The sequence below is a fragment of the Egretta garzetta genome, unplaced genomic scaffold, assembly GCF_000687185.1.
Source record: "Egretta garzetta isolate BGI_Z169 unplaced genomic scaffold, ASM68718v1 scaffold246, whole genome shotgun sequence".
Classification (NCBI taxonomy): domain Eukaryota; kingdom Metazoa; phylum Chordata; class Aves; order Pelecaniformes; family Ardeidae; genus Egretta; species Egretta garzetta.
The window spans coordinates 698,336-720,491 of NW_009259976.1; the positions used below are offsets into that span (position 1 = coordinate 698,336).

Here is a 22,156-nt window from a genome sequence, read left to right on the forward strand (position 1 = left end):
TCCATCCGGACATCGAGCCATTGACCACTACCCTCTGGACGCGACCATCCAGCCAGTTCCTTATCCACTGAACAGTCTACCCATCAAATCCATAGCTCTCCAATTTAGAGAGAAGGATGTTGTGGGAGACCGTGTCAAAGGCTTTGCAGAAGTCCAGATAGATGACGTCTGTTGGTTTTCCCTTGTCCACTGATGCTGTCACACCATCATAAAAAGCCACTAGGTTCGTCAGGCAGGACTTGCCCTTGGTGAAGCCATGCTGGCCATCTCGAATTACCTCCCTGGCCTCCATGTGCCTTAGCATAGCTTCTAGGAGGATCTGTTCCATGATCTTCCCAGGCACAGAGGTGAGGCTGACAGGTCGGTAGTTCCCGGGGTCTTCCTTTCTACCCTTTTTGAAAATGGGTACAATGTTTCCCTTTTTCCAGTCACCAGGGACTTCACCTGACTGCCATGACTTTTCAAATATCATGGAGAGGGGCTTGGCGACTACATCGGCCAATTCCCTCAGGAGATCTTTCTCTGAGAATCATATTTTTTAAATCTATTTTAGTAGGCTGAGAGAGGGGGAGAGGATAAGCAAGACTATTGCAGTAACTTTTTTTGACAATACATCAAGTTTGATTCATGAGTTTGTTTTTATTTTTTAATTTAACATTTCTGGCTTCATACCTGAAGGTCTTTTTACTCAGTGTCTACTGAAAAAATTTGGAAGGCATATTTCTCCATAATGACTTTCTTATTAGGGGTAGTATTTCTGTTAAGATGTTCTTAAGTACAGTCTTGTAGAAAAATAGTAGTTTCATTTTTCTATCTGGATGTTTTTTTAGGCCCAGTAACTGGCCTAGTGAAATAACCAGAATAAAAACAGTTTAAATATATTTTAACATTTTAAATAATATTTGGACAATTTATATTGCATTACTCTCTATAGAATGTATTGAATTGTACAACTGAGTAACAAGGTAAAGGTGGAGCTAGTCTGACAGTTTGTGTTTGTTTTTTTGACAGTGTGTGTTGTTGTTTTGGGGTTTTTTGGGGGGGATTTTGCCAGACCTATGCAAACAGAGCTATGCAACCTTCTAATGACAGGGTGGCACAGTACAACACCTGCAGGGTATCACGTGAAGTTCTAGGATGTGTAGTTCTATTGCTGCTGAGATTATAATAATAGTAATCATTTATCCTCACTGTTGAAAACTGGGCAGTACATTATGATAACATGCCACATATAAAACTGATGTGCACTCTTAAGAGAATTTGTTGTCAACAGTCATATGCTTTGGTAATGATCTACATACCTGTGTTTTCCTTCCATCCTTCCAAACTGTTCTGTAGATGTTCATTCGGTTAAATGCCACTCCAGTAAATGTTACTGGTCTTCAGAGATTCTCCTAGGTATGTGTGATCTTAGCTTACATGCCTGGGCTTTGCTCACGAGGGGCTAAGCACTAGGGCCAGCAGTTAATAAGTGGTAGTTCCATCCCATTCCCATGCTGCTCTTCCCCTCCTCCCACCCGCTTTTTTTTTGTAAATAAACAAAAGGAAGATGATGGGGAAGAAAGCTGTATTGGTCCCATAACTGAAATGAAGTGGGCTGGAGGATTTACCAGAAGGAGCAGCCTTCGTAGGAAGAATGAAAGAAGAAGGGGAAATCCTGAGACTAGCCTTGCACTTGCATCTCTTTTTCTGTAAAAGAATTCCCTTTCTGCGGGACTAGCATGACTGGCATGAGTTTTGGTACAAGGCATGAGCCTCTGTCCCTGCAGCTGCTGCTGTCTGCCCTGTCTGCTTTACCCCGGTGCCTGAATTCCTTTAGCCTGTGCGTCTCACGTGCAGTTGTAGCATGTGCATGCTTAATACTTGTGACATAAATATCATCTCTATTTGCAGATAAGTGAGGCATGGTAATTTGTTCAAGTATGTGTACCAAAGACTCTGGCCAAAACAAGTTCTCTGTTTTCACAAGAAGAACAGCCTCTAAAAAAAATCTTCTGTATTTGCCCCAATTTCTGAGCTGTACCATATTGTCCCTGGTAACTAAAGGATAGCTCACTGTAAGTAAGAGATTCTCACATATGCCTTATGCTAAGCAAGCAAATTATTCAAACAATATCAAATTGATAAGTTTTGTAAGGTAAGCACACTGTGTTTGTACAGCATATTTAAACATGATCTCTATATTCAGAGAGGGAAATCCTATCCACGTTGATGTTGGTGTCAAAACTTCGCTGGGGCCGGTGCTGATTGTCAACAGTAATATGTTGTATTCAGATTCTTGTGCATGCAAAATAATTTAATGAAGAACAGTTTTTGGTATTTTAGAATGTCTTTCATGAGATGGAAGTATCAATATGAAGTTTAAAGAGGAATTTCCAGTCAGCAGTGAAAGACTAAGCTATAGAGCTATAGTACAGAATTACAGAACTACAAGAGGTTTTTTTTTTTTAAATCTATCTACACGTAACAAGTTATTTGCATGCTCACTTGAGTTGAATATCTGCCTGTGTCTAATGTTTAATTTTCCTTTTTAACAGGTAGAGAGAATTGTTGACAAGAGGAAAAACAAGAAGGGAAAAACAGAGTATTTGGTGCGATGGAAAGGATACGACAGTGAAGATGATACTTGGGAGCCAGAACAGCACCTTGTTAATTGTGAGGAATATATTCATGAATTTAACAGACGCCACAATGAAAAGCAGAAAGAAAGCACATTAACCAGGACAAACAGGACCTCTCCAAATAATGCCAGAAAACAAATTTCTAGATCTACCAATAGTTCTTTTTCAAAGACATCCACTAAATCTTTAGTTATGGGTAAAGACCATGAGTCAAAAAATAACCAACTCTTTTCTGCCGCCCAGAAGCTCCGGAAAAACCATCCACCATCTCTTTCTGGAAGGAAAAATATGGACCTTGCAAAATCAGGTATTAAAATCCTAGTGCCCAAAAGTCCAATTAAGAGCCGGACGACAGTTGATGGCTTCCAGAATGAAAGCCCGGATAAAATGGACCATATAGAGCAGGATCAAGAAGACTCTGTAGCACCAGAAGTAGCAGCAGAAAAACCGGTGGGAGCTTTATTAGGACCTGGTGCAGAGCGTGCTAGGATGGGGAGCCGACCAAGGATACATCCATTAGTGCCACAATTGCCAGTGCCAGTAACAGCCACCATTGCATCAGCATTAACAATGAATGGAAAAGGTACGTGTACGAGTCGGTCATTTTTGTGCACATTTTTCATTTGACTGATCTTTTTTGCCGTTCAGACGCAAACAAATTACCCACTCTGTTTCAGCCATGTTAAATCAAGTCTGGAGAACGTCACAACTTTATTTTACATAACTATATGACTACCAAGCCATTTCGAATTTTGCCAGCTTTTGGTTTCCTCGCAGAGATTCATTGGTATTTGTGTTTTCAGAATCACCATAAGATGCATCTGTGTTTGCCTTGACATTGTGTGGTACACATATTCTGTGTACCACTTCCAGAGATTACATCATTGCTTTAAGTTTCTTTAAATAGGTCAAATTTGTTATGAATATTAGAAACATAAATTATGGGAATAGATGAACGATGTGAACAGGGATTCTTCATAACAGCATACATATCTGTTTTGTTATAAATATTGCCTGGGAAAAAACCTTGGAGAATGGCGTTGCTTAAAAAATGAAGTTGATAAGTTTTGTTTCAGTGAAAATTTGAGCCAGTTGTGAAGATACATACACCTTCTGCCTGGATTGAATTCTGTCCTCATTATATTTTATCAATATTTTGTTGTTTATACCTCACTTGATATTGAGAGCTTATTTAGGCTTGATGCCTGGTTTGCTAACATCTCAGTAGGTGGCAGTTTCTTCAACTTGTACTGTAAAATTTGCGACACCAATGAAACCCAAACCGATTTCATGGGAGGAAGCTGTCTGTTCCCCCCACCCAGCTGAGACCCTCGTTTAAGACTTCACTGTTCTCACTCTTGCGTCCCAACCTTTTGTTCTGTAGTCACAGGCATTCTTGTAAGCATGCTTTTGAGGCTAAATTTTCAAGTACAATACTGCGTCCTCAAATAAAATGCAGTGGGTAAAATCTGCAGGTATGCTATTGATGATGGCTTGCTGGAAAAATTGCTTGAAAAGCAAGGACTGGGCATGCCAAAGAACACACTTTAGAGACAAACTCTATGGGCAAAAAAATGGGTTGAAGACTTTGGGAGAGTTTGTTGGATGCCCCACTGTTGCTTGCATTCCGATGCTCTGAAAAAAACAGGTGCAGTGGGAGAGGTTGCAAAGCAGCGGACAAGGGAGGAACATGCTCCTGGAGCTGCGGTGTCAGGTCATGGACCAACCCATTTTGCTGCAGATGAACTAGGTAACCATGGTAATGCACACACAGATGCCAGGAATATCTCTTCCTTTGCATGGGCTAAAGAAGGAATGTAAATCTCAGAGGATATAAACAAAGCTGGAGGGGAAAATGCAGGAGATGCCAGTATATGAGTTTTCTAAGTAGGTGAGGTAGAGGAATGTGTTTGGACACATGGTGGTTTTATGATAATTAATATGCACTTTGGAGTATGGTCATGTTCTTAGTGAAGTGATCGATAAGGGCTGCCTTTGGCATCCTCATAGCATTCAGAAAAAAAATTAGGACACAAAGGCCCTTCTTGGGTAGATCAGCAGCCACGAATGATTAAATCATTCCCACTAACCTTTCACTCGTGTAATAGTGGTACAGCAAGGACCCAGTTACAGGGCATCAGGTGTAAGTGGAAAGACCTGCACAAGAATGGTAGTGACACAAAATATTAGCTGAGGTGCATTTATCTGTTTCAATGAGATGTTACAATTCCTTCAACTGCCACCACTTCCTTCAGCTCTTCTTAGGCATTTGTCTGGGCAACTAACACTGGAAGCTACCGACTGACCCTAGGGATGATGGCAATATGTGACTTTTTCTCACGCTTATGCTTTCATGACATCTTAAGGTGTAGATTAAAAAAAAAGAGAGCCAAGGAGATAGTCACAATATGTGGTTGCCCAAAACTTCACAGTATGTTTCTACCTTCTATCTGCTGCTGGAGGGATATTAGTTCAAGTACATTAACTGAGGCTTTCCTTCTCTGTCCTGATACACCACTGCCAATCCCCAAGCTGAGCTGTGCAGTCTGCTGGGAAATGGATGCTAAACATCCAAATTTATTACTGCCTTGCAGGCAGTTACACTCATCTACAATGTTTTTTGGGGGTAACATCCAAATCATGCAGTAATTCTCCGACTATAAAACTTGGGAACAAAGCTGCAAAAGAAAAATACTTTGCGTTTGTATCTGACATCAGTCTCTTTTCCTAGCTTCTTAGGATTTCTTGGACAGATAACTTTCTCACAGAGGCCCAGGCTCCAACTCATCTGTTCTGCATGGCCAGAGTGGACCTTTATTTAGAAAGAAGCCAAGAGAGGCAGCCCTGTTGCCTAGAGCTAGCCTGGCCTTGGAGCTTCCTGAGCTGACACGTTCTCCATCTCTGCATTAAAGCTGTGCTTTTCTTTCTCCTTGCTGTTTTTATTTTTAACTTCACACTGCTATTCATTAAAATGTAGTAAATCGATGCTTGCTTCCCTCCCTCCCCCGCATGGGGTTGTCACGGTCCTAGATCCCGTTTCGCTCCTTACTCAGGACATTCCTTCTGTCTTCAATGGACACCTCATCACATTTTCAACACCACCTCAGGAATCGTACATCATGAGAACTATTCATTGTACAGAAACGCCATCAAATTCATACCCCGATCGCTGGCTCTTTATACACACCAGATCTGACATATTAATAATACAGAACTCCTCCGCATACACCTTCTGTTAATTTTAAGAGTTCCTACTTCCACATGGAGGATACTGCCAGGAAGACAAAAGCATGTTTTGAAAAATAACTTTTTGCTTGAGCTGGTTTAGGAATTTTTTATCAAAACATTTTTGTTGGAAAAACCCAGTTAGTCAAAACAGAAATCACTAATTGGAAAGTATAATTTTGAAATATTCTAGAAAAATACATATTATACTTCAAAGAATTGTTAGACAACCTTTTTAATCAAAGCTGATTTAGAATTTGATTTTTTTAAAGTAATATTAGGAAAATAATTTAAAATTCTAATATGAAAATACCATTCCTAATTTTGAGATTGCTATGACTGCTTTTGAATTGTGTGACTCGTTGGTTGTTTAGTCCTAGATCAGGATGGTGAAACTCTTAAGCGTTTAGTCTGTTCTTTGTTTTCCCCAGCCTTGACTTTTTTTTTTTCTAAATTTCATTTTTATAATAAGAGTACACACCATGAAAAAAACCTTGTATGCATAGGAAAATACCATGACTGCAATTACGAGGAAATATTAGTATTAGTATCGTAGCACTTAGTCATGCTTTTTGTGACACAAACTGCTATGATGCGGTTCTTGCTCCAAAGTTCCTATAGTCTCAGAGAAGGCAACCAGGAAATATTTGTACAAATATGCAGAGGTACCAGGGGAATAAAATAACAGTAGTGTTCACTCTGGGAGTTGGTGGTTTCAGCACACAAAAATCTAGCTGCCATCCAAAGTATATTTCTTTAACAAAGAAAACCATTGTATTGAATATTCATATTTTAAAGGCTTGGCCTTGAAACAGTCGATGGAGTAATATACTACATACAAGTCTAAGAAAGGTGAAATATATAAGTGGGAATGGGTCACTGAATGAATGTTGCTGTGATTCTGGTTTTTCAAAATATGTGGTGATCATCAGCTGTTACTGAAAGTTAATAGAAGTGATCCTCAAATGGATGAATGAAACAGCAAAACACCACCAAAGAACTGAAATGTTGTGGAAAATATGTTAATGGCACCTACAAGCAATGTGTATTACTCAAAACTAGGCAAGACAAAAATTGGCCTCAAGCCTTACAATAGGTTCTGATACCTTTAAAGTTTTTGAAAGCTTCCTTCATCAAAATTGAACAAAAAAATAGCTTTGAAATTTTATTGCAAATGTTTTAGGCATAGTACACTCATAATATCCAGGGAAGTTCTATTTAGTAGCATACACAAGAAGTGAAACTGTAAAGGGAATCTAATCTGTCAGTCACACAAGGCTAGGGAGTTGTCCTGAAATTTTAGAAAGGACTAAAGGACTGGGTTGATTGTTCGTCTTCTGCAAAACTTAACCATAAACCAGGTGAATACCATTGCTTGGCAAATTCTAGTTGCCTTGCTGTATTTTTTTTTCTGCATCACCCTATCTATAGTTGCTACAGTTTTTATTCAGCTAACAATGTCCAACATGTGGGTGTAATTGAGAGGAAATGCCACAAGATGAGAGATCTGGGGCAGAAAGGCATGCACAGCTCAAAGTATAAAATGAGCAAGAAAAGCACATCTAGCTGCATATGTTGTTATAATTAGAATAAGGCAGGCTGGTGGCTGGTGTATGGGAAGAGAAAGAAACACAAGAAATGCAGTGAATTACATCACTTGTTAGACAGACAAGCACCACCAGTGTGCACAGTGGCATTAGCATCTCCCTCCTTGCACGTATGAGTCCAGATGAATAACATGCAGGAGCAGTAGGCTGTCTGACAATGCAAAGATGATTGCAGTATATCACCCTACAAGGAACAAGTGTGTCTGCTGATTTTTGTGTTGGATGATGGTTCTGGTTTTATCTCAAAACAATGGTATTAGCACCAGGAAAAAGAGGAATGAACTTGAGTTCTGTTTGTTACCTCTTGCCTCCCTTACCTAAAGCAGCTTATGGGATTAAAACCCACAGCTTTGGAAAACCAAAAATCCACTCTAACACCCAAGGAAAATAGTGTCTGTTGTTTGGTTAAGTGTCTGATAGCTTTAGTCTCAACAGGAACCAAGCAAGCATAGAAGGAGGCAACTGGAATCAGGGAGAAACATATGTTCTCAATACAATGCCAAGCTGAGCTGAAAGGAGTTCAACTGCCCCCTGTTCCTTAGGGTGAGGGGAGCTCACCCAGGTCCCTCCCAAGTTCTCCCAGTTACTTTCTTCCCTCTCCCTGTATGTGCCTGGGTGTTGGGCATCATGTGAGGAACAGTAACTCATTAGGCCACCCTCGAGTCCCTTGGGAAGAGCACAGCTGTTGACAAAGGTGTGTTGAGTGTGAACCATGTTAATTGTCAAGGTGGACCACAAGCTATGAGTATAACCCTCTTGAAAAACAAAAGTGAGAGGAGAGTTGCAGAAGCTCATTGCTGTGTGAATTAGAGCTAAATGGAAACTAAAGGAAAGTTGGGGTGATGTGTTACAGTTCGCCAGATTTCTTCTTAGCATCCTGGAAGGACAGAAGCAGCTTTGAGCCTTCCTTTTGTTTGTTTTTGTTTTGGTTAAGTAGTAAAATGTGATTCCAAAAAAAGCCCTAAGACAGGAACTTCCTTTTTCAATGTGTTTGTACATTGCACTTGGATGGTGGCTTGATCTCTGCTGAGTGATCTGGAAAGCAACCAAGTATTTTATTAGTGCAAACAAAAGCCTATGACATGGGTTAAAGTCCTTTGCAAAGCCTGCCTAACTTCTGAAATTACTAGTTTAACTTCATTGTCAAATGCAGCAGTGTGTAATTTTGTATCTTTTCTATTGTGTATGCATTTAGCAAATCCCTAAGAGTAAAGTGCAAAACAGTTTTCATTTAATCAACCTTAAAGACACCTTTTTTTTTTTGCTTTGGAAGTTGCATTTAATTTAAATTATATTCTTTAAGAGTTCACATTATTACTTCTCTTACGTACTGTATTGCAACATTTTAACCTACCATCAAATTTTCCATCTGTATTACTGTTAAGTCATTTCCAAGTTTTTCAGCTTCTTTACTCTTAACTGAAAGAATATTCTGAATTGTTGCCAATTTCTTCTTCATCTATATTTTCTGGCTTAATATAAATGCAGAAGTGTTAGGCAATATGGTAGGCTGGATGGTCTGTATTATGTGGAAAATTGATCTGTTATCCCATACTGTTCTGGGTTTTGCGTCCTGTTGCTTGTGCAGTTTCTGGTGCAGGTTATGTTTACTTCCCGTGGTGCTCCAGGATTGAGAACTTCTTGTGAAAATCTCTCATCTTCAGGGCCATATTGGTATATGTCAATAGGTTATCATAATAATAAGTCAGGATATAAGTGCAGAGTTTGCTGGAGTTTTAAGGGTGTTTTCCTGGGGGATGTAAGGCATAAGTGACTGGCTTCTTGCTTCTTCTGCCTTCTGCCATCCTCCACCACTTAGAGGTGGATGCTACATTAGTGTAGACTTTTGATACAGCTAAGCTGGTGTTAAAGGTAGCTACTTTGAAAAGAGTGGTCCCATTCCTTTCCCCTGCTTCCCCAACCCCAGGTTATAATATGGCCTAACCAACTGCTCCTATACGGGCAGTTATTTTTATCAGCCTTCTGGCAGAGACAGTGAGGGAGAGGATGTGTCCCTGGGGAGGGAGACAGAGACATGCTTTTTCCGTGTTTTAATTCGGTCCCTGAAAAACCTTTAATGGGAACTCTGGATATAATGTATAAAGAAATATTCCGTATGGGCATAAAATCCTCAACCTAAATTGATAGAAGAAATCCTGTTGTTTTCCCTGAAATTTGTATTGCACCTGCAGGCCCACTGGTAAACATAAAGCTCTCGGCTGTGAAGTTCTTCTGACGTTGCATACGTTTACACAGACTGAGGATCTGGAGTTTTAACCTCTCTTGACTACTCACCTGTTCCGTCCTCCTGCACTACTTGTACCAATATGAGACAAAAGTAATTTCTAAGGACACATTTGTCATACCTGCTGTGTCAAAACTTAGGAAAGGTGAAGCACGATGAAGCAAAGGCTCTGTTTACAAGGCTCACTTTCAACCTACTTTGCATACATCTGTGCAGAAAAAACGTGGTGAAGATCAGAGTGAATGATAGAACAAAAGTGTTGAGCTACTTTATTTTTTTTGCTTCCACCATTGTCAGAATTGTAGAACTTCAGGACAGCTTTTGATAATATGTCAGAAATGTGAAGTGCAATCAGAAACCCTCGTGCAGTGCCTTTTGCAGTTGCGCCTGGCAGAGTAACCAGCAACTTTTTTTGTCTCTTGTTGTTTCAATTTTTAAAGATGTTATATCTCCTATCTCTGTTATGGCTGTGAAGTGGAAGGAATGCAGGTTTGCTACGGAAACTGTCATTATGAATCTGTGTTCTCTTGAAAGAGAGATCAATCTTAATAGGTTGATACAAAAATCCATAAAAAACAGACCAAAACAATCGTAATATGGTTCAGGGAAGATTTGCCTAGATCACATTACCTACTTAAAATAAAAAAGGGAGATGATGAGAGTACAGTTAAATCTTTAGTCAAGAAAACATCCTCACAGGGAGACTGTTACAGGTGGGATAAAATACCATAGAAAGAATTAGTAAATAAACGATTCTGGTTTTTTTCCATCAGTGTCTGTGAAAGAGAGAAAATGGTTAGATTCAAGGAGATGCAAAACTGAGATTTTTTTAAGCATTTTTTTAAAAGCTAGCTGCTTGGATAACAGCTGGGAACAGCTTTTCGTTTTACAGGGGATTGCAACACTATCTTTTTTTTATAATGAGAGCTAATGAAATAGCCAGATCCTATATTGCCCTGGGGTAGCCGTACTTCCTACCAAGCCAGACAAGTCGCAGTACTCAAACTGGCGTAATCATGACCCAAAACTGCTGCTGTGAGTTATTGACAATAATACAGCAAAGCACTAGTCTTTTATTTAAAAGAAAATAAATACAGAAGTTGTACATTTGCGATACTGGATGCAATTTTTCAAATCAAACAAAAATATCTAAATGATCTGCTGTACATACCATTTATACTGTAAAGGTATTTAAGAGCACACACTAAAATAAGTTAGGCCACAAGTTATGAAACAGTTAATTCTGTTCTAGTAATTGTTTTCTTAATTTTGCAATCTTAGAATGCATAAAGAAACTTTTTTTATTTATTAAGTATTTTTAATTTAAAATCATTTAAAGTTTATTATATTTTAGATGTCTTTAAGAAACAAAGGCAAATCATAAACACTAGTGCTTTGAACTAGAATGTTCTATGTTTGAACACATCTGAAAACTGGGAAGTTCTAAGATTTAACATGGAAGGAGAGGAGGAGAGAGAGCATCTTACTATTGTATTAAGAGTTCTTTGAACATCTCAGTGAAACAGTGGATAAAGAAGTACAGATTGTCATTTATTTTCTTTGAAACTATTCCTTGAAAGAAGCAACTAAAGTAAGTAGTTGTGCTTCAAAAGGCTGCTAGGAAATTGGCTGGGAAGATGGAAAACAGGGTAGGCTTAATGGCTCATTTTGGTTTTGTCAGAAGGTTAGCAGTGGGATGTCATAAGATTCTGTAACAGGGTCTGTGCTTATTTATATTTATTAGTTATCTTAAAAAAAATTGCAGTGAGCAGCAAAGGCACAAAAATTGCAGAGACACACTTCATTATTTATTCCTTAAGATATAAGAAAATAGAAAATTCAGAGGAACGTATCTAAAGCAGGAGGCTAAGCAAAGTGATGAACAGCAGGAAGATAACTTGAACTGATTGTTTTCCTTGCTGGCTCCTAAACAGAATTTTTAGGCCGGGAAGCAAATAGGAATACCTAAACACTGCCGAGGGCAACTCCAAGACGACTTGGCCTAATATCGGATTAAAGAAGCTCTCAGGGTTTACTCTGTCACACACATTTGTCATTACTCTTCAGCCAAGCTTGCTGGCATTATGTCTTCCATGCATTAGCACTGCTGTCCCTCAGATTTCAACTTCGATTGCTATATTGTTTTTAAGATGGGCTAGAATGAGAGGGAGTGGAAAAACTGGCTGGCTGCTGTCTCAGACCAGCTGCTTCTGAGAGGTGTCCAAGTGGACTTCCAATGTATACCCAGTTGGAGAATCTAGGCCAAGCTATTGATTAAAGCTGGTACAGCAGGAACAAAGTGGATATAAAATAATAATAATAAAAAATTATGTATCTGAACCGAACACTGAGAAGATTGCACATGATTATTTTACAGAAGAAACAAATTACAGTCACGATGAAATAATGACTGCTGCAGTTGGAAATCTCTATTCTGGAATTGAAGACAAGGGGACATCTAAAGAAATCAAAGGGTGTCAAATTCAAAACAGAAAGATAATAACTTTTGATATAGCTTCCATTTGGTCCTGAGAATTGTTTGCTAAAACGTATTTGAGTCCAAGAGATAAAGATGACCATTAATGACCATTTAAAAGAATTGTAGACATTTATAAGGATAATGGGAATAAACTGTATTTATAGAAATGGTATAGTTTTACAAAGAATGTAAGTTCTCTTGCTTTAGAAGTAAAGGAAACTTTTTGTGACATACCTGTAAATTGTAATTAAGGGATTTTTATACCTCTTTCTGCATTATTAGCCATTATTATTTATGGAATAACTCACTCAACTATTATTTATGGATTTACTTTTATATTGTGCAGACGTTCAGAGATTCTAATAGTTGTCCTGTTAGGATAATAGGATAGACATTGGAAAAGCAGTAAGAAGATGGAGCTCTGGTCTGGTTTCTACGAGATCCTTACTGTGAAGCACCCTTCTCTACTCTAGATCCATATATAACATTAAAAATGCTTAGAGAACTGTATAAAACAATCATTTTGGGGAAAAAAACCCCACATAACATTTAGATGCTTTAAGTAAAGAATACTGATGTTTCATTCATCCTTTTTGTTTTGGGATAGTCAGCTCAAACCCCACCCCCAGTGTAAACAGATTTGTTATATTATATTCTCCCCTCATCCCTTTGTTTTCTGGGCAGATATCAAATGCAGTGGGCACTTCTGAGAAATACAGGAATGAGTTGAAACCAACTGCAAATGCAAAACTAATTCTTATTTTACCAGGCTTAACATTTTATTGACATAGGTAATTTAAAAATAATTTTCAGCATATGGAAAGAATATCCTGCTAGGGCTTCTCCTAAAGTTGGTGATTGTCGGAGACGTATTTGTGGCAGTGCAGGGCAACACCCTTTCACCAAGAAATTCAAAGATAGGTTTTTGTCTTATATTAGTACAAGTAGGAAAACTTCATATGGTAATAATGGGTATTTCAAACAATTTACTCTATGTTTTGTGGTTTTCTGTTTTGATTTCTGAATACAAAGGATGACAGATTATTCTGCGTTCTTTAGTTTAGAGAATTGTCTATTTTTACTTTCTGTGCATGTGTAGGCAATTAGCTTGAGAACCTTGTTTTAAATATTTAAAAGTTTATACAAAACACAAGTTACATCTTTGATTACCACTATTGAAAGCTAGTGAGACATTTTTTGCTTGTTTCTTTGTGTCATGGTTTAATCCCAGCTGGCAACTGAGCACCACGCAGCCGCTCGCTCACTCCCTCCCCGTGGGACAGAGGAGAGAATTAGAAGGGTAAAAGCAAGAAAACTCCTGGGCTGAGATAAACTCAGTTTAGTAGGTAAAGCAAAAGCCACACACGCAAGGAAAGCAAACCAAGGAATTCACTCCCTACTTCCAATGGGCAGGCAGGTGTTCAGCCATCCCCAGGAGAGCAGGGCTCCATCACGCGTAATGGGTACTTGGGAAGACAAACACCATCACTCCAAACATCCTCCCCTTCCTCCAACTCCCCCCAGCTTTATATGCTGAGCATGACATCATATGGTGTGGGATATCCCTTTGGTCAGTTGGGGTCAGCTGTCCTGGCTGTGCCCCCTCCCAGCTTCTTGTGCCCCTCCCAGCCTTCTCAGTTGGTAGAGCACGAGAAGCTGTAAAGTCCTTGACGTAGTGTAAGCACTTCTTAGCAACAATTAAAATATTGGTGTGTTATCAATATTATTCCCATACTAAACCCAAAACATAGCCCTGTACTAGCTACTGTGAAGAAAATTAACTATCCCAGCTGAAACCAGAACACTTTGCTTTGCATGTTGACAGTGCTTTTTGTTCCATCAGTTTTATTGGATCCTGTATAGTCAGTTAGGTTGGAGTGGTGGTTTTAGAAATTACCTTTTTGAGCACAAACAATGGAGCAGCAAAAAAACCTTTTTAAATATGTGAGAGGGAGAAAAAAGAAATTTAAACACATTGCTTATCTCATGTCCTTGTAAGAAGATAAAAGTAAATACATTAAAAAAATCTTACAATTAAGTGAGAGAATGTGTTTTCTCAAATGATCATGCAGTGTAAGATAGTGATGATAGTAAATGGAGTGGCTGCCCGAAGTATGGGTCAAGATCCAGGACCTATTCTGGGATAAGTACTCTGAAATGAGTGGTTTCTGAACTTGATTTAGTTCTGCTTGGTATTTCTGCTCTTAAGAATCAGTGGAAATGTTTATTTCAAAGGTTTTCTTTCTCTTTCTGGAATGCTAGTTTCAACAACCCTTTAGATGCTGTAAAGTAAAAGGAAAAAGTAACAAGCGTATTATGTTTAATCAGCTTTGAAAGCAATGGGTAAAATTATTGAAGCATGAGTGCCTTTAAGACACATGAAAAATCAATGGTATGATTTTTTTTAGGCTTTTTTTTCAACTGACAGTTTAAACACCTATTGTGTTTATTGACTTCATGGGGAAGTGCTGATGCTCTGCATTTTTGGAAATCAAATTTCTTTTGATTTCCATTTCCAAATACTGGTGTAGCTAGCTAACATTAATGGTTGAGCTCTAAGTCTTCTGGTAAAGTAATACAAGCCAAAACAATCAGTAACCCTGACTGACCTTTATTTTTTGGCTTGGTGTGACACTTTGAGGAAGAAAATGGACTTCTTACAATTTTATGTTAAGGTATTTTGTTCTCAAGTCCCTTCTATTCTAGTATTAGATCTTAGTCTGGCACAGTGGTTGTTTTCAGAAAATCATTATTCCTCTTGTTATATCATGTTAAGGGTTACTGCTTTGTTGGTGTAGTCCAGTTCGATATGTCATTTTATAAGTGAATAAGATATATTAGTAGCTTAGTGATTGGTGCATGCAATGTTTAGGAACACTCCAAGCTATATGAAAGGTTTTATGCATATCAATAATACACAAATTTGTTTAACAAAATAATAAAAGACATAATTGCAATTGTGCGAACTTTCTTTTTGAAAAGACAGCAAATTCTTATACTAGAGTTGGATTTATTTCCAGCTTTTTTAAAAATTATTTTGTTTTCTATTTTCAAATTCCTGGTATGAAGTCTGATACCAAATTAATTTATATCGTATTTCTTTTAGATTGTGGCAGGTAAAATTTAGGCCCCAGTGAAAGTAATGCAGCTCTCTAGATTCTTTTCAGTTAAAGTGTAATATGAAGAAATTATCACTGCACTATTGTGTATTATAAATTACAAACCTAGTAGGGTAGTGTAATACAAATAGGCCATATACTTACATATGTTCAGGTTAAAAAGGGTGGGGGTAATACTAAATAAAATTTACTTCAGGGTAAACCTGTATAAAGTCACTCGAGTAGGTCTGTAGTTGACCTGGTATTAACATCTCTGTACTATGCTGTAATTGTGCCTAATATTTTAGTATTTAGCCAGTGTAAGAATAAGCTATGCTATGATCTTCCAACAGCTTAGTTAAACCTGATGATCACCTTTTCAAATGTTTCAGTCTTTCATGTGTTGATTTTTTAAAGTTTTTTTTAATAGGCTTAAATATTAGCCTGTCTTCCTTCTGTAAGTACTTCATACATTATTTGGATAGGCCTCATATTCTTTGAAGACTCCAAAAAGAAAAATCCACTATACCGAGGCAATTTTTGATGGATTTTAATTACAGTTTGACTATGTATTTCTATCTCTAAAGCACATTTCCCGCCCCCGCCCCCCATCAGCTGCATGGGCTCATTGGTTTCTCTGTCCCCTGACTGAGCCGTGCTATGATCCTAGCACCCTCACTAAGGCACTGTACCTGCTCCCCCCTGCCCAGGGAGGAGGGATCAGCACAGAAGTGAGTTTGGCAGCACTGTGTCAGGGTTAGGGAAGGCCCTTGGGGAAGCTGTTGGAGCCTTTGGATGAAAACTGAGATACTCCAGCATCCCTGGCAATCCTCAGCAGTTAAAGAGGATTTTTGTTGGTTGCAGGGTGATACTTATGTGATCATTGTGTTGCTCTTACAGACCTTGTTTGAAGCTAAGTTTGTTGGTATGTGTCCAGTTTTCACAGATATTATTCTAATTCTGCTCTAATTGTAATGTGGCTTCACTTCAAAGGAGTAAAAACTTTTTGTAGGGGATGAGGTTAGGTAGGTAAATTGGTTTGCTGTTCGTTTTCTTTACGTTTAGATTTTGCAGATATTGCTGTGAGACCCTAGAAGTGCTCTGCCCAATGTTTGTTGTACCTCAAATTGGTCTCATTTCTATCAGTTAGATACTGTGGAATGACTCTTTTGATCAAATAAACAAATTAAATACAGTACCATTTCAGTTATGAAGTTTTTCATGCTTAGGCATTTAATTGATTGGTTTAAAACAAGATCATATATTTCAGAAATGTGATATAGTAAGCTGAAGAACTGTGAAGAAAAATACACAATTGGAATTTTTTTTCACAGTATATCTACATCCGTAGAAAAAAACTTTTATCTGGAGCTAGTTACAATGAAGCCCATCAGAGGAAGGGATGAGAATGGGAGTGTACTCTGTTCTTCTCTTAATGGGGGAAGTTACACCCTTCTCCACTTCTGAATTTTCATAACCATGGTGAATTGCAAGCTCCCTAGTTTGCACAGGGAGCTTTTAGTCTCATCAGAGAACAATTAAACGCTAAAGCCAAAAAGTAACTAACTACCTTGATTTCAGTATGTCTCAGTTATAATGGGTGAGGGGGTAAATTATTTTTAAAAATCTTATTATCTTCTAAGACACATATTCAGAGTTTGGGGGGTTTTTTTAGGAAAAAGAGAGGGTGCAGATAGGTCTGCATAACTTTTTCTTACCAGCTAGTTTGCTAGGTTTTCACTAGTGTTGAGCTGCTAGTTGGCTGGATTTCCGTAGGGTTAGTTGTGGAAGAGCCAGACCAAGGAGGAAGATTGAAGCTTGGCAGTTCCTTCATACAGAGCTGTTAGAGTTTAGGGTTCTCAGTCATTGTCTCAGCTATGCATTCCCAGAAGGGGAAGGGAGAACACAAAAACAGACTGGCTGGCAATGCTTGGAAATTGTCTGGGCATCCACTTCAATATGAAAAACTAAAGAAGAGAAACTTCACAAATAGGAAAAAGTGATGTGTTAACTTTCCTTGGAGGCAATCTCCAATGATGTATATTTGCGTATCTGCTAAGTCTTTTCAGCATTCTGGATGTAGCAGAGAGGGTGAAAGTAGTGATGCAGGCTAATCTTTGCAAGGGTGCTTAGGTTAGGCAAAATCATCCAAATAATAATGGCCCAGCCTCTTCAAAAAATAAGAATTAGACATTTAAATAAAACCTAAGTTTACTCTTACCCATGTTGAGGCACAAGAAAGTAAAGTGAGAGTTAAGTCATTGGTAAGAAATGGAGTATTCACACTAAAATGGTTTTATATTTACCTACTCGGTTGACCTTTATAAAGGTAAGACAAGAAAGAGGGTGTTAAAATTTCTTACTCATATAGCTATGATGTTGTAAACTTGTATCATTCTTAATATAAGAGAACTTTGATTCATGAGAACTTTGGGTACAAGCCTCCTTGAGATTCAGTTAATCTGGCAAAAGGTACAATTTCTTTTTTCTAGCATCCAGCACATAGCAGTTGATTCCAACAGGCAGGTCATGGGTGGAGTTGGGCCTACAGCATCCAACCATCTTTGGAGTCTGCTGCCCTTTCCCAAAGGAGATGGAGAACTGTTTGAACAGCAAGCATGGTCCAAGTCCTGAAGTCCTTCCCTTCCTCTGCCTCCCAGGGATCCAGGCTTGCAGCTTCTGCTTGTGGGAGGGAAGAGGGAAGCCACCAGCAGCAGCAGCTGCCCCATGCTTCTGGCAGCAGCTGTGGGACCTGCCCGGCAGCAGCAGCTCCCCCAGGCCCATCCCCTCTCGAGCAATGGTTTAGCACTCTCAGGATGGCATGTGCAGGAGCAGCTGTTGCCAAGGGAAGAAATGGAAAGCAGGGATATTTGTATGGGTGAGGGAGAGGAGGGGGCGGGGGAAGGACCTCCTTACACAGAGAGTGTAAGGTGATGATCCTGGGTGGGGGATGCAGGGGAGGCATTGAAAAGAAGCTAGAAACACTGGCCGGGCAGTGAAGGCACCTTAAAAGTTGGATGTGAATGCAATGACTGCTGAATTTGGACCACCCTGGTATAGTGCATAACATACTAAATCCTTGTATTAGTATTCTTTCAGCATGCTTTTATTTAAAAAAAACAAAAACCAGTACATTTCTAAATTATTGGAAAATATTAGGACCGTGCACGTTCTTCATGCAGAAAATTCTAAAATCACTTTAGTTTGTGAGAGTTCCTTGTATTTTAATTATGTGTTGTATGAGGCTGTAATGAGAGGGTGACTCACTCTTGGTGTACAGCGTTGTATTATTGTGTGGTACACGAGCCTCTGTACGTCAACACACTTGGAGATATATGACCTCCCTATTAAAATGAAGTCCTGCAGTATCTATGAAAGGATACCACACAGTAGTCTCAGAGTTGAAGTGTGGAGTAGGAAGGGTCAGGAGAGGGGAGTATTTTGTAGCATTTGGCTTTTTTCTAAATTATGTTTTGTGTGTATGTAGTGACAACATTTTCTTTAACATGGTTTCCTTCCGCAAGTCTTTGTAGTGGTTGCTTAGGCTTTGCAATGAGTGGAGATTAAAGGTCCTGATTCAGGAGGAATTACATAAAAACATAATATGAAAGGTATCAGCAACCTCATGCAGAATCCTACAATACAGTGGTTACATGGCAGTATTATTAACATACTTTATGACAGTATTTTTTGCCTCCTGTGTTCCTTTGTATAAGTACAAAAAGTTGTGTTAGGCACTTCTGACTAAACTTAATTCGTGGGATTTGCCCATCAAATGCACTCATCAGCATGGAGGCTGAAATTTGTAATTTTTTTTTCCCCACAGTTGGAATGCCTTTTTTTTACATAACATTAAAGTCAAAAGACACTGAGGTCATCTAGTCTGCGCTCCAGTGTATTACAAGTCATTACATTTCATTTCATCACTTACTGCTGTATCCTAAGTTAGCTTGAGTTAGCCTAGAGTATTACCAGGCTCTGGAGACTAAATTTTTGTTTGTCATTTAATGCTGAATAGCAGGGAGTTGATGAGAAAAAATATGCTTGGATGAAAATGCTTGTTTTGTGTGTCATGTTCTGCATAACGTCTTGAGAGGATGCCATCTGCTTCTGAATAAATAAATAAACTGGATTCCTATTAAAAGAGCTTGCTTGCAGAAAAGCAGCTTATGTCTCAGCCATGTACACATAGCCTAGCCCTGGTAATGTGCCCTCCAAACAGTTCCTTCTGGCAACCTCTGCTCTTGCCACCAAGACCCGTGCAGATTGTTATGCTTCCCCTCAATGCCTGAGTATGCTGACAATGAAAAACCATGTAGGCTGGTTATTAAATCTTCCATTGAGGTCATCCTGCTAAAGGGCTTGCTTTCACTGTTAGCAGTTTCTTCCTTTAGTGTCCTTCCCAACTGAAGAAGAGAACAGAGGTGGGCTCAGACGGTTCCTTGATGAATCTCTGGAGCATAAACTCTGGACTTTCTCTTGCATGTGAAAGCTGAGCTGGCATAAGAGGCTTTATGAATATGGGAGAAATATAAAGGGTGGTTTTTTTTATTGATTCCCTTTTTAACAAAAAGGGGTTGGGGTTGTTTTGTTGTGGGAGTTTTGTAGATTTTTTAATTTGTTTTTGTTGCAATTGCCTATAGAGTAGAATATCACCAGAGAGATTTTTGAATTTTATGTGTGTCAAGCTGAGCTGTAGCCTGGAAAGATCCCTGTAGGAGCTCCAAGCCAGGGAGATCCAATGTGAACCGATTTTAAGATAGAAGGTCTCATAAACACACTGCATTTTTTTTTTTTTCTTGCAGGCTATGAAGCTCTGCAAAAGTAAGCGAAATATTTTAGATTTCAAATTGTTGGAAGGTGGTTTCAGGAATATTCTCAGGTTCCCTGTACTGAGCCCTCTTAAAGGTGGGAAAGATCCTGGCAAAAAGAATTGATTTTTCTCTCTAAAGTGTTTAGGTTGTTTTTCCTGTGCCTTGCTGAAGTGTCTTCTCCAGTTTCATTCTGTCTGTTGAATGCAGCTTCTTCAAAATCATCAGTCTATGCAGCTGCCTTGAGGGGAAGGAGAAATACAGCCACAGATTTCTGTTTGGCAGCACAGACGAAGCCAGATTACTTTCCCCCCCATTTAGTACTGCGGTTAAACATTAAGTACAAGTGCTTCCTACACCTGCTTGCAACAACGTCTTTTGTCCTTCTTTCTGTTGCTCATCACTCCATGGTTTTGGCTGCTTGTTCCTGCCCATATCCTTTAATTTTTGCCAGCCCACTTAAAGGGGCTGAGCAGGGGCCGAAACCAGCGGGCGTTGGGCAGAGGAGGATCTTGAAACTGGCACTGCTGCTTACAGAAGCGTGCCCTTAGATGTGTTTTGAAAAGACAGGACTTTTTTCTTTTTTTCCTGCTAAGAACATGGTTAAAGTGGTAGAGAGTAGTTAAGAGCTGGTTTCTTCACTGAGCAAAAGCCCTTATTACAATGAGTACGGATACAGAGATAACTATGAGGTCCCCTAATTAACTGTCTCTTAGATGCTTATAACTCTGACGCGATGGTACCAATCTGCTACTCCCCTCATAGAAGCAAGCAGTGTCACTAAGCTGCTTCTTCAAATACAGGCAGTATGTAATCCATGAGCATAAAACCCTCTGAACTGAGTTTTACAGCGTGGAAAGATCGCTTTATATCTCAACTAATCTAATAGGGAGTCTCTTTAATGGTGAGTTCCCTTAGTTGCCTCCACTCTTTGCATTGGCAGCCATGTCCCTGTGGATGGTAAGAACGGAAGTGACTGATCTGAAACTTCGCTTCAGCCAAGAAGTTTGTAATTCAAACACAGCAAAATGTGACCTGGGCCATTTGTCAATATGACTTTTTGGAACTGCCTGATAAAGGAAGGTGCCTTTTGACTTCATTAGACTAATGTGATAGCAGGTCACAGGAAGACAGAAGCTAAACAAATTTTAAAAGGTACTACTTAACAGAAAAATGTGTCCCTATTCTTTACTCAGCTCTATAATAGGAATAATTACCAGGATCTAGCAGGTAGTCCAATGAACAGAATACATTGGGTTGTATTTGGTTATTCAAAAAAATTATGTGATTCAGTCTTGTGCTTAAGGTCCTATTTTTTTGTTTGCTTCTCAAACATTTGGATATCCTCATGAGGGTTGCTCGGGGCTTATTTAAAGTATCTGCAAGGATTGAGATTCCACACCTTGGGGATGCTTGTTCCAGTGCTTGACTAACGCATTGAGAACTTTTATTTTTTTTAACCTAATATCAGATCTTAACTGCCCTCATTACAACTTGTTTACATTGCCCTTCATCTTTTCATGTGCACCTCCAAGAATTATCTGGTTCTGCTTCTGTACAGCAACAGGTTAGGCAGTTAAACACAACACGAGTAAGATCATCAGCTCTCATTAGGTGCTTCTTTCTAATGTGTCGGGCCATCCTATGTAGACTGCAGGAACTAAAATCTGAATAGTTGTTGCTCTTCCTTGTTAACTTTCAGCATTGGAAGTCTGATTTGGGGCGGGAGGGGGGGAGATGAGGGAATTTCTTAGTTCTGAGAATCTCCCATCTACTGCATCAAATAGTCAAATTAAGCTTGTAAACTGTATTCAACATTGTTGTTCACTATTAGTTACTGTTTGAATAATTTTATTATTTGGACCTGTAGCCTCACAGTCTTTGTTACAAATTTGGAGAATCTGAGAAATCAATAGGACTTCTCAAGTAGATGCTGTTACCAGATGGGAATTCTGTGGTGTGTGTTCTGGAGTTGGTTTAAATCTCTTAGAGAGTTAAGGCCCCCATTGGCATGGATTTCTTTAGTGGCATGGATTTCTACCAACAGCTTCAAACTAGCAAGATGGTATG

At 39.0% G+C, this 22,156-nt stretch overlaps 1 protein-coding gene across 1 annotated transcript in view; it reads left to right on the top strand.

Moving 5' to 3' along the window:
- The window catches only part of CDYL (chromodomain Y like), a 109,843-nt gene that overhangs the window by 47,717 nt on the left and 39,970 nt on the right, over nucleotides 1–22,156 (top strand). The window contains exon 2 of the mRNA XM_035895902.1: nucleotides 2,538–3,204. Within this exon, the coding sequence (XP_035751795.1) occupies nucleotides 2,538–3,204 (667 nt within the window). The remainder of the gene's footprint in view (nucleotides 1–2,537; nucleotides 3,205–22,156) is intronic.